Below are 23,851 nucleotides of genomic sequence, written 5' to 3' on the forward strand. Positions count from 1 at the left end.
ACACTGACGATTGACTAGAAAAGTTAAGATTCCAGAACCTAAGCTAAGGTCAGAGAATTGGCAAGGGATGGAATGCCCTAGAACATTTTTCTTACAACCAAGCTTTCTTTCAAATAAACCAAATTATATAAGTACCTTGGGCTGTTTGGGTGGGACATTATGGTGTACAAAGAGCTGGGTTACACTATTATTAGTGAACAGTCAAAAACATCACCCTTGGAGAACTTTTATTGGATGCTTGCTTGTTTGACTTTGTCATAACAGGAATAAGTGTTTTAATTACAATCTTCTTTGTTACTGATGCATTTTTTTAAAGGGCATTCACAGGCAGTGCCTCAGATACGTATTTACAGAATTTTGACTCACAGTTCCCAGGCCCACTGAAGTAGGAAGGAGTGGTGCATATCCAGAAAGGAACTCTGCAGATCAGCCAGGCTCTCCCAAGATGTCAAATGCTTGGTGAAGTCAATTTTACCTGCAGACAGGTGAGACAGACCTCACTGGATATTTGGAAGACTTGATTCTAATTTCTGTTTTTAGAAAAGACATCCACGGGGTTGGCGCTGTGGCTGACAGGTTGAGCTACCACCTGGAGTGTCGGCATCCCGTATGGGTGCCTGTCCTATCCCCGCTGCTCCATTTCCAATCCAGCTCCCTGCTAATGTGCTTGAGAAAGCAGCAGAAGATGGCACAATTCCCTGAGGCCCTGCATGCACACTGGAGACCCAGATGAAACTCTTGGCTTTGGTCTGGCCCAACCACAGTTGTTGCAGCCATTTGGGGAGTGAACCAGCAGATGGAAGATTCTCTCTTTCTCTCTCCTTTCCCTGTAACTCTGCCTTTCAAATAAATAAATAAATCTTTAAAAAATGTTTTTAAAAAATTCATTTATTTTTTTGAAAACAGACGGGGTGCATTTTTCCATCTACTGTTCTTTCCCCAAATAGCTGTAACAGCCTGGGCTGGGCCAGGCTGAAGCCAGGATCCAGGATCTCCACCAAGGTCTCCTGTGTGGTGGGTGCAGGGGCCCAAGCACTTGGGCCATCTTCTGCTGCCTTCCCAGGCACATTAGCGGAAAGCTGGACTGGAAGCAGAGCATCCACACTCGAACCAGCAGTCTGACATGGGATGCCAGTATCACAAGTAGCACCTTGACCTGCTGTGGCACAATGCTAGCCCCTTGATTACAATTTATTACCAAATAAACCTTTTTTTTTAAAGAAAATATTTATTTTATTCGAAGAGTTACAAAGAGAAAAATCTTCCATCTGCTGCTTCACTCCCCAAATGGTCACAACAGCCAGGCTTCAGTCAGGCCAAAGCCAGGAACCAGGAGCTTCTTCCAGGTCTCCCACATGGGTGCAGGGGCCCAAGCCCTTGGCCCATCCTCTGCTGCTTTCCCAGGCACATTAGCAGGGAGCTGGATCAGAAGTGGAGCAGCCAGGACCCAAACCGGTGCCCATGTAGGATGCCAGTGTCACAGGCAGCAGCTTAACCCAGTATGCCACAATGCTGACTCCTCAAAAATCTTTTAAAGAGAAAAATCAAGGGGCTAGCACTGTGGCATGGCGGGTAAGGCCACCGCCTGCAGTGCTGGCATTCCATATGGGCACCGGTTTGGAGTCCTGGAGGTTCCACTTCCGATCCAGCTCTCTGCTGTGGCCTGGGAAAGCAGTGGAAGATGACCCAAGTCACTGGGTCCCTGCACCCATGTGGGAGACCCAGAAGAAGCTCCAGGCTCCTGACTTCAGCTCTGTCTGAGCACAGCTCTGACAATTGTGGCCAACTGGGGAGTGAAGCCCTCTCTCTCTCTCTCTGCCTCTCCTCTCTCTATGTAACTCTGACTTTCAAATCAAACAAATAAATGTTTCTAAAAAGAGAGAGAAAAATCAAATGGTATGAACCCATACTTTACTTTGGTTCCAAAACAATATAGCTGCGCTCTGTCATTTGTATGTTGCCTCCAAGCCTAGATCCTGGCAACTGCGGCCAACAGGATGCAGTGTGGAATAAGGTAATCTGCTGCTAGTAGCTTGCTGTATAACCAGACAAATTCACGGGCGCAGAAGCTGGGCTGCAGGTTGCTAATCTGTGATGGGACAGCTTTGGCCTAGATTAGGGTTCTAAACCTGGTGAATGTGGATGGACGGAACTGAATGGGGGGAAATTGCACAGGATTTTCATTAACTGCTGAGTGAGTTTAGTAATATGTTTATTAATCAAACAAAAATCCTCAGCAGTACTTGCAGGAACCATGACTTGGTCACCAACTGAAACTACTGATTCTTTCATGCTGCATTAGAATTGCTGCAGTCCATCAAGTGCTAACTGGGTAAAGTAATTGTGACATATACAAGTTGTAAAAAAGAATGAAATCCTGTCTTTCCCAACAAAATGGATGCAGCTGGAGACCATATGCTTCATGAAATAAGCTAGTCCCCAAAAGACAAATTTCATGTTTTCCCTGATTTGTAGTAATTAATATACAGCATACAAAAGAGTAATGTATATGAGTGAAACTTACATTTTGAGATTTGATTATTGTTTATAGCCCTTGTCTATACCCCCGAGGAACAGTGGTTTTCTATTACTACTTGTTGCATTCTTTATTTGTGGAGGGTTAAGCTTGTAATTCTAAAGTAAGTTGAAAGTATGCCATTGCAAAAATTAAAAGAAAAATAAGAAAGCAAAGAGGAAGGAGGGTAGGATGGAAAGTATCATTATGCTCTTAAAATGGTGTATATGAAAAACATGGAGTTTGTTTTCCTTATATGAATTTTAAAAATGTTAAAAAAGGGTTGCTGCAGTTACCGCCATTTACATTTATGTTCAACCCTGCTTCAAAGTAACAGTAGTTATCAGACCAGCAACTGATCTTATTACCGTGTCAATAGTGAAGTGACATGTTATCATCACAATTTTGATTTTAATGACTCCTTTTCCGTGTGATTGGTTTATTTTGTGATTTTTTTTTTCTTGATGCGTTTTAAACCAGTTCTCGGGGAGGGGTTCGCAGACCTCACTGGTTTGCCAGAAGTGGCGGCAGCACAGACACGTTTTAGAGCCCTCAGGACAAATGGCTTCCAAGCTTCACTCTTGCCTTTGAACCCACACCTTGAACAGTTGAGGCTGTCAATCAAATAAAACTCATATCTCACAAAGTACAGTGACCATCCTACCACGATAGGAATATAAAACAACACTTAAAGGACTTGACGTGGCTCTCGGAGAACCGCAGCAGAAAGCCTTGTATCTTCTCAACCCAGAGCTATTAAATGCTGAGTTGTCCTGACTCAGACTTCCTCAAGAATAATGAGTCTCCCTCTCTCTTGCTTCATCTTCATTTGCTGGTGCTGTGGTACGTGGGTTCTGCAAACATGGTAGGGAGGCCTGGCGAAGGTGTCAGACAGCCCTGTCGGCCACGGGCAGCCTGTTGGCTCGCCTCTCTACAACTGTCTTCCTCCCTTGGCCCTCCTCTGTCCTGTCACTGCTTTTTGTACGAGAACCCCCAACACTCACACTGACAATCCCTGCCAAGGTCCCAGGTGGAGATGTAACCTTCCCTCCCACTCCACCAACATGAAGTGATCACAGATCTCTCATGCTAAGGGTTGACCGTTGATGGTAAACAGTCGATGGTAAACCCTAACCAGGAAAATCACTCATCCTCATGGATCACTCAGTATGTGCCAGGCATAGTTCTGTGGCTTTTCCATGTATTCAGTAATTTAATTCTTGCAACAACCCTATCTCACAGATGAGAGAACAAAGCCACAAGGAAAGTAGGCAACCTGCTCAAGGTCCCACAGCAAGGAAGTAGTTTGGCTACTGCATTATGTATTTAACAAATTCTCTATTTGTGTGTATAGACATTGTGTTTGTTTCACTACTTTAAAATTGCCTTCATGAATGTCTTTATACATAAAAATGTTACACGTTTCTGGGGGTTTCTTTAAGGGCAAATTCCTAAAAGTGGAGCAACTAGGTTAAAACTTCTTTAAAAATTGCTAGATTGTCTCACAAAAGGTTATACCAGTTTTACCAGAATTATGATTCTGCCTCCTTGCACCATTGCCAATAAAGAGTGTTATTGTTCTGTTTTTAAAATGTTTGCCCCCCCCAAAAATTAAAATAATTAAAATGTTTGCCCATTTAATGAATGTAACATGATGTCTTGTTACAATTTACATTTCTTTGAGAGTGACCTTTTTTATGTATTAACTGATAATTTGTTTCTTCTTTTGTGATTGTTCATTTCTCTCCTTTGACTTGTCCTTATTTTGTGTAATTCATCATTCCTAATAAATTCTTTTTAAAAAATTTTTATTTATTTTTTTCAAGAGGTAGAGTTACAGACAGTGAGAGGGAGAAACAGAGAGAGAGAGAGGTCTTCCATCTGCTGGTTCACTCCCCAAATGGCCGCAAAGGCCGGAACTGGGCCAATCTGAAGCCAGGAGCCAGGAGCTTCTACTGGGTTTCCCACATGGGTGCAGGGGCCCAAGGATTTGGCCATCTTCTACTGCTTTCCCAGGACACAGCAGAGAGCTGGATGGGAAGAGGAGCAGCCGGGACTAGAACTGGTGCACATATGGGATGCTGGCGCTTCGGGCCAGTGCTTTAACCCGCTGCGCCCAGCGCCAATCCCAGAATCTCTGTTCTAACATCTTCTCCTTCAGATTCTTAAGTTGCTTTTCCTCAGGCCTCCATGGCTAGAACCAGAAAACAGGAAAGAGAATTCCCTATTAAGCATATTTCTTCTCTCAGTCTCCCTTTGTTGTTAGTCTTTTGCACATGTACATGTTACTCTTTTTCACAGCACCTCAAATTTCACGTTCCTTGTGTTCCGTGTTCTTCAGAAATCACAGGGGAAAGCGATACCCATTCCTCTTTTAGAGATTCTTTCTTTTTGTTAGCCTCCATATGCATTCATGAGCCATTCTACCCTCTTTAAAAACCATTTATTTTTTCCACCTTTACCACTGCTGCCCTGGTTCTAGCAACCCTTATCTCAAAGCTTTGATTAGCAAACAACCTTCCACTTGGTTTTATTGCTCGTAATCTTGCCCACCTCTCCCAGTCAATGTATTTCCCACACATAATCCAACAATGCAAGCCTGAGTGCATTCCCCTGATGAAGTCTTCCAGGGGTACCAGGTTTAAAGAAGAAACATCTCACGGTGGCATTCAGGACCTGGCTGATTGAGCCCCTGTCATCATCCCAGCCTCGTGGCTCTCCACTCTCCCTCAGCAACCTCTGCTCCCATCACCCTGAATGTCATGCCCTCTCTTATCTTCTGGCCTTTGCTTTGCATACACCATTGCTTCAGACCAGAATTCCGTGGCTGCATGACCCCTCCTCAGCCTGGCCACTCCTTCCAGCCTGACAAACCAGAAGAAGTAACTTACTGGATTCATGGACTCATGGGTCCTTCATAAATACAATCACTCTGTTGTATTTGTAAATATGTTGTCTGTGTTGCCACTCTGAACAATAAGACTGTGAAATGAATTCTAAGAGTTTCTTCCTCCCTCCCTCCCTCTCTCTTTCTTTCTTTCTTTTGCCAAATAACCATCAGTTTGATAAAGAAAAAAAAAAAAGGAGAGGAGATAAGAATGATAAGGAAAAAGAGGGATGAAAAGCATGATAAAATAGTGTTGAGAGACAAGAGTCCTCTAATCTCAGACAAGACTGTTGGCAACGTACTTGGTCACCCATGAGCCCTGTTGGAAATCCACATGAGATTAATGTTCCCATGCCTGCTAACATAATGTCTATTCTTCAGCACATGGGTCAAGGAGTAACATCAACTTTTGTCTTATTTTAAAAACACATTTGTAGGGCTATGGCTTCCATCGTGATTTCTGATAGGTCTAGGCAAAGTAAATTGAAAAAAAATTTTTTAAAAAAGCACAACCAACTTATTTATTTATTTGAAAGGCAGAGAGAGAGAGAGAGAGAGAGAGAGAGATCTTCCATTCATTGATTCAGTGCCCAAATAATCACAATGGCTAGGCTGGGCCAGGCTGAAGTCAATAGCCCAAAACCCCACATACCAATGGCCATTATCAGCAGAGCCTGACCCCCTCAGAGTCTTTCTTTACCTAGAGGACAGATTAACCCTGAGTATCAGCAACTATAGGAACCAGAGCAACCCAGCTCACTGTGACCAACCAGACCAAGTCCAGGTCCCATTGTGTTCCAAACTATGCCAAAGGCTGCTTCCAGAAATTCCTAAAGCCTCCTTCTCATCTCTTAGGTAATAAATTTGCATTTGAGATCTGTCAAGATGAAGATTTACATCTAAACCGCTACAGCAAGGTCCTAGTAATGTTCTGGCTCTCCTCCTGTGCTGTTGTGAAGGCTTTCTTTAATCCTCGAGCACAGAAAGCATAAAAGCTATTCTGCGGGACTGGCACTGAGGTGCAGCAGGTCAAGTCGCCAATTGTGGCACTGGCAGCCCATACTGGAGTGCAGGTTAGAGTCCCAGCTGTTTCATTTCCGATCCAGCTCCCTGCTAATGCACCTGTGGAAGCAGCAGAGGGTGGCCCAAGTGTTTTGTCCCCACATGAGAGACCCACATGCAGCTGTTGTGGCCTTTTGTGGAGTGAACCTGTAGATGGAAGATCTCTTTCTCTGTCACTCCATTTTCAAATAAATAAAACAAACCTTTAAAAAATTATTCTGCTTGACTCATAGAATGGCGGATGTCCTAAACAGCACTGTGGCCTCAGAATCAGCCCTAAAGGCATTCGGATCTGGCTGAAAAGCCCATGAGAGTATTTCAGGCATGGAAAGCCAAGACACTCTGGAAAAAAAAAAAAAAAAACAAAAACCCTAAATGAAAGTTTAGTTCAATTCATAATGTATTAAGTTAATGATCACTGATCATATTCTTAAGGTTTAGATATATTTAAGTTTGCAGGGTCCAATTTGAACTAATTTTCTACCATAAAAATACCATAATAAAGTGCTACCAACTTTTAAGTACAAAGAAAATAAGATAACAGGATCTGTTGACTATTTTCAGCTTTGTACCTACAACTCTATGACATCTAATCTATTTTCAGACTTCAGACTTGACTTGCAAGCTTATTTAAATCACTTTCAAATGACTCACAAGTTCATTGACTGGATTGAAAGTTCAACAGTAATAAATCTTTGTAAAGCTTGGTTTTTGGTAGGGAAAGGAAAACAAGATACTTTCCTATGTTAGGAACAGCATTTGTGGTGGTGGTGGTGAGGGTTTGGTATAGTAGGTTAAGCTGCAGCTTACGATATTTGAGAGTCTAGATTCAACTCCTGTCTCTACTTCTGATGCAGCTTCCTGCTGATGCACGCCCAGGGAGGCAGCAGGTGATGGCTCTTTCCACCCACCCGGGAGATCTGTATAGATTTTCTGGCTCCTGGCTCCAGCCTGGCCCAGTCCTGGCTGTTGCAGGCATTTGGGGAGTGAACCAGAGGACAGCGGATTCCTCTCTCTCACTCTCTCTTTCTCTGTCACTTTGCTTTTTCAAATAAATAAAAATCATTAAGAGGTTTTTTTTTTTTTTTTTTTTTTTTTTTTTTTTTTTTTTTTAAAGAACAGCATGTGGGATGTTGGAAGCTGATGAGACAATGAACTCCTTTTATGGTCCAGCATTTGATCAGTTTTGCTTAATATTCTGTGTGTGCTTCGAAACTTCTACTCTTTCTCCAAATCTCAACATCTCCTTCCTTCCTTCCTTCCTTCCTTCCTTCCTTCCTTCCTTCCTTCCTTCCTTCCTTCCTTCCTTCCTTCCTTTCTTTCTTTCTTTCTTTCTTTCTTTCTTTCTTTCGACAGGCAGAGTGGACAGTGAGAGAGAGAGATGGGGAGAAAGGTCTTCCTTTACCATTGGTTCACCCTCCAATAGCCGCTGCGGCCAGCACACTGCGCTGATCTGAAGCCAGGAGCCAGGTGCTTCTCCTGGTCTCCCATGCAGGTGCAGGGTCCAAGCACTTGGGCCATCCTCCACTGCACTCCTGGGCCACAGCAGAGAGCTGGCCTGGAAGAGGGGCAACCGGGACAGAATCCGGCGCCCCCGACCGGGACTAGAACCCGGTGTGCTGGCGCTGCAGGCAGAGGATTAGCCTATTGAGCCGCATCACCGCCAATATCTCCTTTCTAATGAGCTCAGTAAAATATCCAAATTGTAACACTGAATCTATACTTTATCACAAGGCATAAATCAAATAATCCATGTATATTTCAGTATTTATAAACAATATAAAATGATGAATTGATACAACCTCAACGCCTGAAGTAGTAATTCTATTTCTAGGAATTTATAATACCAATATACTCACACGGGTATTAAAGGACACAAAAATATTGTTTGCTAGAATCTAAAGGTTTATCACTGGAGGGTTGATTAAGGAAATTCCATACACTAGGTTACTGTGCAGCCTTATATAAGAATGAAATAGCATTCTCTGTAATGACTGGAACAATATGTAAAATATGAAGGGTGTTCAAAAAGTTCATAGAAAATGCATATTATGAAAAAACTACAGATGGACTTCAAATCTTTTTTGACACCCAAAAAAGTTTATTTTTAATTTCATTTTCCACAAACTTTGTGAAATGCTCTGGTATTTTAGTAGGAGCTTCCAAACATGGTATTAGGTGCTGATTAGGTGTGTGGAGGCACCTGCTTCTAAGGAACCATTAGACCTTGGAATGGACTTATTTCCTTGAAGTCTTGTTAATAGGTAGGGGACATCTCAAAGACTTTTCCCCTCCAATAAAGAAAACAAACCCAGAGTCACTGTGAGGGAATTTCTGGTGGTGGTAGAACAGCTATCAGGCAGTGAGGCTTTGGCTGATAATGGCTGGGAAGGATACACTGAGCCAAGACTCTGAAGTGGGCTTGGAATGGCGGCATCTCTGGCTGTGAGCAGAAACAGAAACAAATCTTCCCAGCAGAAGAACTTTTGCAGTTTTGGGCAAAAAAAACTCTGACATATTCAGATCAAGCAATGGGATTATAATCAAATATCACCAAGCTCCTAGGAGACATTCTCATCGGTGAGAATCTGCATAAACAATAAGCACATTTTTTTTCTTTTTTTCTAACTTTTTTTCTTTTTTTTAATTTTTTAAAATTTTTTTTGACAGGCAGAGTGGACAGTGAGAGAGAGAGAGACAGAGAGAAAGGTCTTCCTTTGCCGTTGGTTCACTCTCCAATGGCTGCCGCGGCCAGCGTGCTGCGGCCGGCGCACCGCGCTGATCCAATGGCAGGAGCCAGGTGCTTCTCCTGGTCTCCCAATTTTTAAGAAATAGAGGAACACAAAAACCAGTTCCAGGTAGATTAAGACCTAGGTAAGAAAGGCAAAAGTGTAATGTCCTTAGAAAAAAATGCAGGACAGTGAGTGTCTCACAGGCTCCAGAACAGTAAGGAATGTGTATAAGAGGATGCAAGCCATAAGAACCATGAATAGAAGACCTATAAATTCAACCTCCCTAAAATTAGAACTTCTGTTCCTTAAAACACCCCATTAGTAGGTATTATTACAATAAAAAGGCAAAAATATGGGAGAAGATATTTGCAATATATATAAGCAAGAAAGCCTAATAAGCATTAATATCTCAAACTAATGGGACAAATAGAACAGTGGGTAAGAGACTTCAACAAGTATCACAAAAGGTGACACTCAAATGACTGATAAACAGACAAGAGGAGCTCTACCTTTAGCAACAGGGACATGTACATTAAAACCAAAATGGGAAACATACCTCACAGATGGGAAAAAGCTGTAAGTGTAACAGAAAATGGAGCCACAGACACTCTCAGACACTGCTGGTGGGATTACAGATTGGTATGTGCGGCTTCCAATGGAATTGAACACACACAAGGGGGGCCTTAAGAAGTTTGTGGAAAACTGAAAATGCAAGGTAGTGTGCATTTTCCACGAGTGTTTTGGAACCCCTCCAGTTGTAGGCCCCAAAGAAAGGCAGCATTTGTGCATCTGGATATATATACAGGAACATCCAAGGAGCAGTGTTAGTAAGTGGACAACTGGAAACAACCACGCCCACCAACAGTAGAATGGATAAACATATGATGATACAGTTGATATTACACCATAACAAAAATAAACTCAAATGTAATGAAAAGGAACACGATGGAGCTATAACAACATAAATAAATCTTATGTACATAGTGTTCAGTAAAACAGCAGGATGCAAAACAATATAATTCTATTTACATAAAGTTCAAAAAAGGAAAAACTAAACTGTTTTGCTAGGCTTTGCATACACAGATAGTAAATTTGTCAAGAACAGCATCAGGACAACGGTTGCATCTTGAGGGAGGGATGAATTGTGATCAGAAGGGCATATGTGTATGGTTTCCCGAGTACTGATAATGTTCTATTTTTTGATTTGAGGGATGCATTATGTGGTTACTTGTCAAGAGACGAACCACAAGAGATTAGGAGTGAACAGGAAATTCAGGGGGAAAGTGGAACTTTTCATGCACACATGGAAAATTAAACAAATTTGAGTAAATGCTGAACTATAAAGTGTCAACAAATTTAAAAGAAATGAAATTATATACAGTATATTCTCTGCCCACAGTGAAATTAAGATGGAAATAGCCAAATTATAATTAGAAAATTAACACATATTTGTAAATTAAGAAATATATCCTAAATACACCAGTGTTCAAAGAAGAAATAATTAAGGGTACTAGGAAATACTTTAAAATGATTAATATTGAAAAAACTCGTACAATCTGTCACAGTGTGTGAGATGCAACCAAAGCCATGCTGAGAGTGAAATTTATAGGATGTAAAGTGCATATATTAGGCAAGAAGGAAGATTAGAAAACTAATGATTTACATATTTATCTTACATAATCAGGGAAAAGGGCAGACATGAAACCCAAAGAAAGAAGAAGAAAGATAAAGATAAAAGCAGACATTTACGCAATAAAAATAAATACAATGGAGAAAATCAACATAGACAGAAGATAGCCCTTTAAAAATACTAATGACAGTAATAAATTCTGGGGGCTGGCGCTGTGCTATAGCAGGTAAAGCCACTGTCTGTGGTACCAGCATCCCATATGGGCACTGGTTTGAGACCTCCCTGCTCCACGTCAGATCTGGCTCCCTGTTAATGCACCTGGGAAAGCAGTGGAGGATGGCCCAAATAATTGGGCCCCTGTATCCACATGGGAGATCGGAAGCGCCCGTAAGGGATGCTGGCACTGCAGGCAGTGGCTTTATCCGCGATGCCATGGCACTGGCCCCAGACAGACAATTTCTGGGTACTGTAGTCCAACAGAGTGCAGCTGTTCTCTAGTTGTTTGCCTGCAAATACCAGACACAGCTGGTTAGGCGGGATGCCCTCCTTGTCTTGGATTTTGGTTTTGATATTCTTGATGGTGTTGCTGGGCCTGGCCTCAAGATGGTCTTTCCCCTAATGGTCTTCACAAAGATCTGCATCTCTGCATTTGCAGAGCCATTCGATTGCCTTGTTGAAGACAAAGAGACGTAAATAAATTAAAAGAAAAAAAGAAGGCACAGATTTCTAGTGAGACCCTATTCTCCAAAATTGACACAAGAAGAAAGGAAACATTAATTTTAAAACTCTTAAGCCTATTATGCCTGCAACTTAAAAGTCTTGTTAACGGAAAGAATGAGTTTTGATAAATGATGCAAAAACAGTATAGTTCTATGAAGGACTAAACCGTGACTTGTGACAGAACAAATAACCACATAATGTAATCCCCAGGTCAAGAAAGAGAATGTTCTTATACTCTAGAAACTACACATGTATACCTTTCTGGTAGTATTCTCGCTTTTCCCTAACATGTAACAATTATATTGATTTCTATCATAGTAATTTCATTGCTTTTCTTGATTTAAAAATTATTAGGGGCTGGTGTTGTGGCATAGAGAGCAAAGCCACCACTGCAGCGCCAGCATTCCATATGGGCACTGGTTCAAGCCCTGGCTGCTCCACTTTCGCTAGGAAAACAGTGAAAGATGGCCTAATTACATGGGCCTCTGCACCCATATGGGAGACTCAGAAGAAGCTCCTGGCTCCTGGCTTCAGATCAGCCCAGCCCCAGCATTGCAGCCATTTGGGTAGTGAACCAGCAGATGGAAGCGCCTGCTCTCTTTCTCTCTTTGTAACTCTGCCTTTCAAATAAACAATAAAAAAATTTTTAAATTTTTTCACTTTACTTGAAAGGTACAGAAACACACACACACATATCTTTCACCCACTTATCCTGTCCCGAAATGCCTGCAAAAGTCATTACTACTCAACAACAAAAAGAAAAAAAATACAATTTAAAAATGAGTAAAGGACTTGAATAGATATTTCTTAAAGATACACAAACAAGTACATGAGAAGACAATCAACATCATTAGTCATTTGGAAAATGCAAATCAAATATACAATGAGATACCACTTCCTACCCATAAAGACAGCTATAATTTTTTTTGAAAAGGAAAATAATGTGTTGGTAAGGATTTGGAGAAATAGAAGTTCTCATACATTGTTTATAGGAGTGGAAAATGGGGCAGTTGATGTGGCAGTTTATCCAAAAGTTACACACAGAACTACCATGTGACTCATCAATCCCACTCCTAGGAATATACCCCACCCGCTTCCCAGCATAACACAGCTTCCTCTGGGCACAGAGTCTTTGCCTTTCTTTCTTTTTTTTTTTTCTTTCTTTCCTTTTTTTTTTTTTTTTTTTTTTTTTTTTTTTTTTTTGACAGGCAGAGTGGACAGTGAGAGAGAGACAGAGAGAAAGGTCTTCCTTTGCCGTTGGTTCACTCTCCAATGGCCGCCACGGCCGGCGCGCTGCGGCCGGCGCACCGCGCTGATCCGATGGCAGGAGCCAGGAGCCAGGTGCTTTCCCTGGTCTCCCATGGGGTGCAGGGCCCAAGCACTTGGGCCATCCTCCACTGCACTCCCTGGCCACAGCAGAGAGCTGGACTGGAAGAGGGGCAACCGGGACAGAATCCGGCGCCCTGACCGGGACTAGAACCCGGTGTGCCGGCGCCGCTAGGCGGAGGATTAGCCTAGTGAGCCGCGGCGCCGGCCGTCTTTGCCTTTCTTATACTGTGTCACTTTGTGGGGCTGGTGCTTGCCACACTTCTTACAGAAGGTCTGGTGGGTTTTTGGAACGTTCACCATGTTGGCAGCATGGAAAGGGCATTCACAATCTTTGTGAAAAGTTGAACATTATTAGTTGAGTCCAGTCACGTCCTTAGAAGGGAAAAACAGTGAGGGCATTCACTGAACTGAAATTTTTGTTAATATTCTAATAAACCCAATCCTATTTATTTAACCACACAAGCAATCTTACTTAAATCAGGACTGTCAAATAAAAACATTCTGTCAGCCATTCATGACCTGAATTCTGGTCTCTGAGAATTAAGTTATGGTACCCATAAAAAAAGTCACGAGACATTCCTGTTTTATAATAAATAAGGCAGTGCCAACTATTAGTCATTCATAGCTTTTTTGACATAAGCTATCAAGTCTGCTCTTTTGTTCTACTTCTTGTTTCCAGGGATTCTTGGGATTCTGCAAAGACCCCATAGGAGTCCTCTCCCCAGGTGACGCCTTTGTTCTTGTTGGCGTCTGTGTAAGAGAATCCAACGGCCTGACCTATCTTCCGCCCAAACAGACCATGGAGATTTGGTCCAATCTTGTGCTTGCTTCCCTTTTCCACACTGTGGCACTGGGCACATTTCTGAACAAAAATCTTGTCTTTCTCAACATCACCCATTTGTAATTCGCTCCTTTGTGGCTCAAGCTTCAAAGGTCTGGACTGGGAAGTTGGAAGTCCCATTCTCTAACAGAGTTACAGAGAGGGAGACATACACACACACACACAAACACACACACACACACAGATTTTCCACCCACTGGTTCAGTCTCCAGATGGCTGCAACAACCAGCAGCCAGGAGCTTCTTCCAGGTCTCGCAAGTGGGTGGCAGGGGCCCAAACACTTGGATCATGTTCTGCTGACCACCTATTTGTTTAAAGTGGCCCAGAGATTTGAACAGATACTTCACCAAAAAAGATATAAGTGGCTAACAGGCACATAAAAATGCCTTTTGGGGGCTGGTGCTATGGCACAGTGGGTAAAGCCACCACCTGTGACACCACCATCCTGTGTGGGTGCCGGTTGAGTCCCGGTGGCTCCAGTTCAGATCCAGCTCCCTGCTGATGGCCTGGGAAAATCCGAGGAAGATGGTCAAAGTGTTTGGGTCCCTGTCACCAATGTGGGAGACCCGGATGAAACTCCTGGCTTTGGCCTGGCCCAGTGCTAGCCATTGCAGCCATGGGGCTGGGGGGTTGGGGAAGAGCCAATGGATGGAAGATTTTCTCTCTCTCTCTCTCTCCCCCTGCCTCTGTAACTCTGTCTTTAAAAATAAATAAAAACAAATCTTTAAAAATACTTATGGGGCCAGCATTGTGGCGTAGAAGGCTAACCCTCTGCCTATGGTGCTGGCATCCCATATGGCCATTGGTTCCTGTCCAGGATGCTCCTCTTCTGATCTAGCTCTCTGCTTATGGCCTGGGAAAGCAGAAGATGGCCTCACAACATGCTTATATTTGGAGACAAGGTCTTTACAGAGCTATTAAGTTAAAATGGGTACATTAGGGGCCAACACTGTGGCACAGTGGGCTGAGCCTCTGCTTGCGGCGCTGGCATCCTATATGGGCCCCAGTTCAAGTCCCGGATGCTTCACTTCCAACCCATCTCTCTGCTATTGCCTGGGAAAGCAGTAGAGACGGCACAAGTCCTTGGGCTCCTGCACCTGCATGGGAGATCCAGAAGAAGCTCCTGGCTCCTGGCTTTGGATCTGCACAGCTCCAGCCATTGCGGTCATTTGGGGAGTGAACCAGCAGATGCAAGACCTCTCTCTCTCTCTCTCTGCCTCTCTGTAACTCTGCCTTTCAAATAAATAAATAAATCTTTAAAAAATGGGTGCATTAGGGTATGCCCCAATCCAATATGACTGGTGTCCTTTTAAGAGGGAGCAGGACACACACAGGGAAAAGACATCCATCTACAAGTCAAGGGAAGGAGCCTGGGAGTGGAGTGGGGGAGGAGAAAACCCACTGCTACCTGGACATTTCTAAATTTCTGTATTTTAAGCTACTCAGTCTCTGGCATTTCAAAGATTTATTTACTTATTTGAAAGGCAGAGTTAAGAGCAAGAAGGAGAGACAGAGATCTTCCATCTGCTGGTTCGTTCCCCAAATGGCTACAATGGCCAGGGCTTGGCCAGGCCAAAGCCGGGAGTCAGGAGCTTCAGTTAGGTTTTTCACGTGGTGCAAAGACCCAAGCACTTGGACCATCATCTGCTGCTTCCCCAGGCCATTAGCAGGGAGCTGGATTAGAAGTGCAGCAGCTGGGACAGGAATTGGTGCCCTCATAGGTGGTGGCTTTATCCACCACACCACAGTGCTGGCCCCAGCCTATGGCAACCCTGGCCAAGCAATAGATCATGTATGTATACCTGTGGAAGAAATGAATGAGTCTGTGAAAGCCTCCTTCCCCCTAGAGATTTCAATTGGCTTCTCTGGCCGAGCTCCAAGACTCACAGAGCACCCTGAGACTCAGGCAAAGGGAAAATCAGCCTTGCATGGGGCTCTCCTGGTTTCTTACAGGTCTCAACAGCCCTGTGACTGTCAGAACTCCTACTGCCTTCTCTTCTAGCTTAGTCTCTGGGGAGAACCCACTGTGGAAGAAAACCAAGACAGCCATTAGTTCAACTAGAAGGAGTCCTTATTGTTCTAGAATTTTAGTTTACCTCTTTTTTAAAAAAAATATTATTTATTTATTTATTTGACAGGTAGAGTTACAGACAGTGAGAGAGAGACAGGTCTTCCATCTTCTGGTTCACCTCCCCCCTCGCCCCCCAAAATGGCCACAACAGTTGGAGCTGTGCTGATCCGAAGCCAGGAGCCGGGAGCTGGGAGCTTCTTCCTGGTCTCCCATGCAGGTGCAGGAGCCCAAGCACTTGGGCCATCCTCCACTGCCTTCCCAGGCTACAGCAGAGAGCTGGACTGGAAGAGGAGCAACCGGGACTAGAACTCGGCGCCCATATGGGATGCTGGTGCCACAGGTGGAAGATTAACTAAGTGAACTACGATGCCGGCCCTAGTTTACCTCTTTCCACAACTCTCTAATATCTTTAAAAATATAATTTTTAAGTTATAATTTTATTTTCTAGTTGTCATGCGAAAACACTGGACTACTGCAAATTAATATATCCTGCTTAAAAGTTAAGGTCTTCATTAAACAAAGCAGTAGCAAACTGAATCCAACAAAATATAAAACACATTACAACAAAATTGGGTCTATTTTTGAAACGTGATCATTTTAATGCACATAAGTCAACTAATGAAATTCACCACACTTACGGAAGAATCATGATTTTCTTATTAGTTGTAAAAATTGATAAAATTCTAGATATAATCATGAAAAAAACTTTTGCATATTAGGGATAGAATATAACTTCTTTCATTTGTTAAAGGGTATCTATTGTAAAAAAAAAAAAAACTAGGAAAAATTGTACTTAATGGTAAATGTAGAAACTGTTTACTCAAGTCAGGTACATACTGGCTGCTCTAGGCAATGAAATAAGGAAAGAAAAAGAAATAACAGAGTTAAGGACAGAAATAACGCAGTTGAATTCTTTGCATTCTAGGTTGAGCATCAAATCATTATGAAATTTTAAAGACTCCCTTTATGACAGTATCAAAACATATCCAACACCAAGTAATAAATCTGAAGGAAACAGATGCTTAGCCTGGCGGTTGAGATGCTTTCATCCCGCCTTGGAGGGCTGAGCCCTGCTTCCCAGCTCCAGCTCCACTCAGATTCTTGTTAACACAGACCCTGGGATACGGTGGTGATAACCAAAGTTACTGGGGATGCTGCAGATTCCACCCAAGGGGAGACTGCATCGTGAGCCCAGCTCCTGGCTTCGGCCCTGGCCCAGCCCCAGCTGCTGCAAGCATTTGGAGTAATTCTCCCCCCCACCTTTCTCTCAAATAAATAAAAAAGTAAACCTAATATCTCTATACATAAAACCTAGAAATATTTTCAAAGAAATTGAAAATGACCTGGCTGGCGCTGCGGCTCAATAGGCTAATCCTCCACCTGCGGTGCCGGCATACCAGGTTCTAGTCCCGGTCGGGGTGCCGGATTCTGTCCCAGTTGCTCCTCTTCCTGTCCAGCTCTCTGCTGTGGCCCAGGAATGCAGTGGAGGATGGCTCAAGTCCTTGGGCCCTGCACCCGCATGGGAGACCAGGGGAAGCACCTGGCTCCTGGCTTCGGATCAGCGAGGTACGCCAGGCTGGCTGCAGCGGCCACTGGGCGTAAGCCAACAGAAAAGTAAGACCTTTCTCTGTCTCTCTCTCTCACTGTCCACTCTGTCAAAAAAAAAAAAAAAATGACCTAATAAATGGCAGATGTACTATGCTGACATATTGGAAAACTTAAAATAATGAAGCTACCATTTCTCCTTTAGTTTGTCAATGAAGTCAGTGCAATCCCAGTCAAGACTACATTGAGTACATTTTTGTGGAATTGTAGAATTCTGAAATGTTTATGTTAGGATACAGAATAGTCATGGCACTCTTAAGAAGAAGATGCAAAAACACAAACTACCATATATTGACATGTTATAAATATACAGTAATTGAGACAGGGTGTTACCGGCGGAAATACTGACAGAGACCATCAGAACAGAGTAGAGCATCCACGTACGGACACCTGATTTAAAAGACAGGTGTCACTGCACAGGTGGCGCCTTAAGATGGTGAACTGGAATTTTTTATGAAGTTGGGAGGGAGTTATCCTCCATCTCATATTGTAAATAAAAATAAGTTCCAGACGGGGCCAGCGCTGTGGAGTAGCGGGTTAAAGCCCTGGCCTGCAGCACCAGCGTCCCAAATGGGCGCTGGTTCTAGTCCCCGCTGCTCCACTTCCGATTCAGCTCTCTGCTATGGCCTGGGAAAGCAGTAGAAGGTGGCCCAACCTAAGGAAAGGCACTGTTAGAAATCGCTTGCACCACGAGGCCACAGAGCACTACTGAGCAAGATCCCAGGTTCCCTGTCCTCAGCCACACCCTGAGGAGTCGTTTCCAGATGCATCCTCTCCAGCTGCCTCCAGCACCTCGGGTGTCTGCTGTACTAAGGGTGTCTCCCTGTTCCATGGTTCCTTCACAGCCCTTCAGGAATCTGGGCATTCTTGCTATAAAGAATTCTGTTCCAATTTCTCCTCCTCCTGAGAAATCTACTCATTCTCCTCAGATCACCAATACATATTTTAAAAGCTCAGTGATGAATACATGTCCAAGACATTAAAATACACTAGGGGTAGTACCATACCCAAATAATATTGTGTATTAGAATGACTTCAGTGACTCTGCTGAACCCACCTACAGATAGGATTTCTCACTCATCAGTATTTTAGGTTAGCATCAGCAGATATGAAAATAATTTGGTTTTGGCTGGTGCCGCGGCTCACTAGGCTAATCCTCCGCCTGCAGTACCGGCACCCCAGGTTCTAGCCCTGGTTGGGGTATCAGTTCTGTCCCAGTTGCACCTCTTCCAGTCCAGCTCTCTCCTGTGGCCCAGGAGTGCAGTGGAGGATGGCCCAAGTCCGTGGGCCCTGTACTTGCATGGGAGACCAGGAAAAAGCACGTGGCTCCTGGCTTTGGATCGGCACAGAGCGCTGGCCGCAATGCGGTTGGGGGGAGGGAGAACCAACGGAAAAAGGAAGACCTTTCTCTCTCTCTCTCTCACTGTCTAACTCTGCCTGTCAAAAAAAAAAAAAAAAAAAAAAAAAAAAAAGGAAAATAATTTGGTTTCATCAGTCTAGAAATAATTTCACTATTCATTGACATGGAAATCTTACTTTCCACCTGTACCTCCCTGCCTAACATAAACTCCGCCAGCACGTACCAGTAGTGATTAAAATGCATTTTGTCTGATTCCTAGGGCATTAAAAGCACAATGAACAATGCTGTTCTTTGCAGATAAAGCACTTAAAAATGAGCTCAGTGATCAAATCATGAAATAGTCAAAGAGGCTGTGTGTAAGTACGTGTTGGAGTAGTCATTACTCTGAGATGACGCAAAAGCATTCTTAGACGTTTCTGTGTAGTCTATTAAGTTCAAAATGGGTAATGGGTATTTATCATAGCATTGACACATTGTTAACATTCCCTTTTTTAAAAAAAAAATTAGTTATCACATGACTCAGTAACTCCACTCCTAAGTGCTTACCCAGAAGAACTGAAAACATTTGTCTGCACAAACATGTAAAACATGTACACAGGAGCATTATGGGTAATGGCTGGATGGTGGAAACTACCCAGTGTCCTCCAGCAGATGGAGGGGTAAACAAGATGTGGCACGTTTATACAATGGAATATTACTTGGCTATAAAAAGGAATGAAGTTCTGATACATGCCACAGTATGAAAGAAATTTTGAAAACATGCTCAGTGAAAGAATTCAGACACAAAAGGCTACACTGTGTGTGATTTCATTTATATGAAATGTCCAGAACAGGCAGACCCACAGAGACAGAGAGGAGGTAAGTGGTTTCCAGGGACTGGAAGGGAGGGAAGAGATGGAAGTGACTGCTAATGTGCACAGTTTCTTTATGGTGTGATGAAAATGTTCTGGACTTAGATAGTGGTGGTGTTTGCACACATTTGTAAATATACTCAAAACCACTGAATTGTACATCTTGTAATGGTGAATTCTGTGGCAAGGGCATTACAGTTCAATATGCCTGTTATTAAAAAACCAGTAAAACTTAAGTCTTTTAGAAAGAATAAAGGAGCCCTATCATCTGACATCATGAAGGAAGGCTGGTCAATTAATCTAAGAAGTTAAACAGAAAATGATTCTATTTGGATATAAACAAATTGTAAACATTTTCTGCCAACTTAAAAACATAAATGGGGGGCCGGCACTGTGGCACAGCAGGTTAATGCTCTGGTCTGGGGTGCCAGCATCCCATATGGGTGACAGTTCGAGTCCCAGCTGTTCCACTTCCAATCCAGCTCTCTGCTGTGGCCTGGGAAAGCTGAAGATGGCCCAAGTCCTTGGACCCCTGCACCCACGTAGGAGACCTGGAGGAGGCTCCTGGCTCCTGGCTTTAGACCATCACAAATCCAGCCATTGCAGCCAATTGGGAAGTGAACCATCGGATAGAAGACCTCTCTCTCTCTCTCTCTGCCTTTCCTCTCTCTGTGTAATTCTGACTTTCAAATAAATGAATAAATCTTTAAAAAATACATAAATGAGCACTTTCATTTAATTATCTTTGATATAAGGTAAAAGCCTTTTAGAAAAAAAGATGCATATATATTTATTTATTTGAAAGGAAGAGTAAGAGAGAGAGAGAGAGGGAGGGAGGGCAGAAAGGGAGAGAGTGAGAGCGAGCGAGAGGGAGGGAGAGAGAGAGAAAGAGAAAGTGAGAGAGAGAGAGAGAGAGACTGACTTTCCATCTATTGGTTCACTCTCCAAATGCACACAACATCCAGAGTTGGGCTAATCTGAGGAGCCAGAAACTCCATCCAGGTCTCTCATATGGGTGGCAGGGATTCAAGTATTTGGGCCATCATGTGCTGCCTTCCCAGGGACATTAGCAGGAAGCTGAATGGAAAGAGAAGCAGTCGGGACTCAAACCAGCACTCTGATATGGGATGCCAGAATTGCCCAGTGATGGCCTGACCCACTGTACCACAGAACCAGCCTCAGGACTTTTCTTTAGGTTTTATGTTTGCTGATGGGTATTCTCTGCCATCTTTTTGGCACACAGACTATACACACTGCTTATAATCCCCAGAACAGTATTTTAAAAGCATACCAGAACTCAGAGACACCAATGAAGAAATACGAACATGCAATTCTTCCACATTTTCCCCACTGCCCCTTTTATCAGACAGCCTGCCTTAATTCAGCGGCTCTTGGTCCCACCCCTCTCTTGTTCTGGCCACTGTTACCAAGACTGCTGTGTGTGGGCTCTGCAAAGTTCACGCTGAGACAGCCTGCCTAACAGCACCTCACACAGCCCTGGGCCCCCTCCCCTCCCTGCCCATTGATGTCGGGTAGATTCAGCTTTGTGCAATCTGGACACTCGGGGTTCTAGGGATGAACCTTGGAGGAGTGGCAGATAAGAGCCGAGGGCTACATTCTTTCTCATTTCTCCCCACCCCACCCTGCAATACTGTCCTGAGGTATTACAGGGTGTTGTCCATGAAACTAAGCAGTTGGTTTCACTCAATCTTGGCCAGTTTCCTTGCTTATTTACTTACTTACAGATTTCTTTGTTTGAAAGTCAGAGCTACAAAGACAGGGAGAGACAGAGAGCTATCTTCCATCCACTGGCTCACTCCATAAATGGCCACAACAGTCAGAGGCGGGCCAAGCTGAAACCAGGAGCTTCATCTGGGTCTCCCACAAGGGTGGCAGGGGCCTAAACACTTGGGACATCTTCTGCAGCTTTTCCCAGGCCACCAGCAGGGAGCTGGATTGGAAGTGGAGCAACCAGGACACGAACTGGCACCCATATGGAACACTAGTGTCGCAGGCACTGGCTTTACCCACTACACCACAGCGCCAGCCCTCATACACTTTTCCATTACACTAACTTTCTCTCATGCTGTCGGTGTTTTTCTGTCAGCTATACCACTTTCTTGTTTGACAACAGATTGGTGTCAGAAGCAGGACTGACCTAAAGCCCCAGGCATTAATGGTTAGGTTAATCTGAGGGAGATTTAGATACACTGCTGGAGAAATATGGTCCTGGAATAGCATAGGACTGCCTTTGGTGCCAAGGACTGTCAGCAGTTCATAGCTGAAAATGGAAAATTGTTTTAGTGAAGTTTGCCCATAGCCTTCTCCATTCTGGGAAGTCTGGCACATGAGATGGACAATAAATTACAATCTGGGAATGGGCAGGCTTCAAGTTTCCTGGCTACCTCTATTAGCCGCAGCCAGGGTGACCATAGGTCCCTCTTTGCCAGTGAGCAGCTTAGTTTATGCCTGTTGTCCAGGCATGATTATTAACGTCTTCACTCTCCAGAGTGTCTGTGGTTGCATAATGTATCATATGATCGCTGCACCTCCAGCCAAAGCGGCGGCGGTGCTCAAGACTTTCCAGCAGACACTGAAACAGGAAATCACTAGATCAGCAGTGCAGCTGGTAGAATCCACCAAAACAAATGCTGGGAGTGAGACATCTGAGATGCTGCTAGGTGTGGCAGTGGCCTCAAGGAGCTGTCATGTCCAGCTAGACTGTCGGTCTGAGCAGCTATGGTGTTAACCAAGCAGGTGTTAGATGAGCTAGGGATTGCAGCTGGGAAATCCTTTAATTCTTCCCAGCTTTGCTCTTTATATAAAATGGAGACAGGTTACAAACAGGAAAATTAAGTGTTAGAACGGCTTGTAAACTTTAATTCTTCAACATGCTTTAGCCAGTCTTGTTGCTCTTACAAAAGCCTGAAAATCTGTGCTTCTGGAGCTTGTTTTTAAAAGAAAAGAAAAAAAGTGTTCAGAATAGGATTCAGAAATGATTGTCACTTGAGCAGATGCTCTTCCGAGAAAAAATTAGAAATACCTAACTGAGCCATAGATCTTACTGACAGAAGTGCATAGGATTTATTGGTAAATAATTTTCTGATAAAACTTCTAAGAAATTGACTTACAGATGCAGACTCTGACCATGCAGTATGTCCTGCATGAATACCTTCATTGATCATATCTTTATGATTTTGGTTATCTGTAAGTTTCATTACACTTGTATAGTGACCCAATTTCAGAGTATATTGAACTAAGTTCAAGGTAGGCATGGGGCCACAGCAGGTATTAACTATTAACTGGCTTTTCTACCTAACATGTCATTCTACTTAGGCTATGGGACTTCAGGATTGAGATAAGATAGGGAGAGGCTGGCAACAATCCCAGGGCTTCTCCAAGACTGTAAGTCCTTGGAAGAAAATAATTGGAGTATGTGACTCTTGCCTTATGGCCCTGGCTCATGCAATTTTACCTGCCTTACCCAGTGTGAGAAGGGGTCATGAGTGATAAAAGTAGTGCTGAGAAAGCGGGTGGATATACAAAATGAAAAACAGGAACAGGAGGAAAATCCACTAGATTTGAAAAAAAAAAAAAAAACAAAAACACATTGTTGAAGTTAGTCAACTCTCAGGAACTTAAGAACTAGGAACACAGGAAAGGAGAAGGGAGAACAGGGCTTCTTGCTGGGAGCAGGTGGGCAGGCACATATGCTCCACTCTCCTAACTACCCAAGCCTGAAAGATGGGGAAGAGGTCTGGGGACATATGGGCAAAACAGAAGCTGGGCTTCTAGATGCAGGTGTCAATTGCACAGGCCAATGTGAACGTTTTGGTGATATCTACTCCAGAGTTCATCTGATCAGTCCAGCTTTCTGCATATGCCAGGACCACCTGCAACTCACTGTAGGAACTAAGAACAGACTGCTGACCCAGCTCCCACCAGGAAGCCCAGTTCTGGTCAGCTCTCCGGAATACTGGCGAAACAATGTGCTGGGCTTGGGGGTGGAGGGGAGGAGAGAGTCACTCTTCATCGCCAGCCCCCATCCTCTTGGTTTCCTTAAAGGAAGTCACTGTTTCTTTTTTGAAGTGATCATGTAGTTTAGAATATAAGGCAAAACTGGGAAAGCATTTTAATCCATGAAAAAACGTAGATGTTTGCAATAAAATTTTACAACTAACATGATAGATGCTGTTTGTATGAGAATGAAATGCTGGCAAAGGGAATAAAAAAGCCTTAAAATGATTT

At 43.5% G+C, this 23,851-nt stretch overlaps 1 protein-coding gene across 9 annotated transcripts in view; it reads right to left on the reverse strand.

Moving 5' to 3' along the window:
- Positions 1-210: 210 nt before the first annotated feature.
- Positions 211-23,851, reverse strand: part of DCAF17 (DDB1 and CUL4 associated factor 17) — a 93,146-nt gene continuing 69,505 nt past the window's right edge. For 7 of the 9 annotated variants that reach the window (XM_089328177.1, XM_089328178.1, XM_089328171.1 and 4 more), the window contains one exon: positions 4,307-4,709. In XM_089328177.1, coding sequence (XP_089184303.1) covers positions 4,572-4,709 — 138 coding nt within the window. In that variant the 3' untranslated portion in view covers positions 4,307-4,571. Of the gene's footprint in view, positions 476-4,306; positions 4,710-23,851 lie in introns of those variants that run through there. The other 2 variants (XM_089328174.1, XM_089328173.1) reach the window with 1 other exon arrangement.

This window comes from Oryctolagus cuniculus, chromosome 3 (genome assembly GCF_051225735.1).
Source record: "Oryctolagus cuniculus isolate XC-2025 breed Fujian yellow rabbit chromosome 3, ASM5122573v1, whole genome shotgun sequence".
NCBI lineage: Eukaryota > Metazoa > Chordata > Mammalia > Lagomorpha > Leporidae > Oryctolagus > Oryctolagus cuniculus.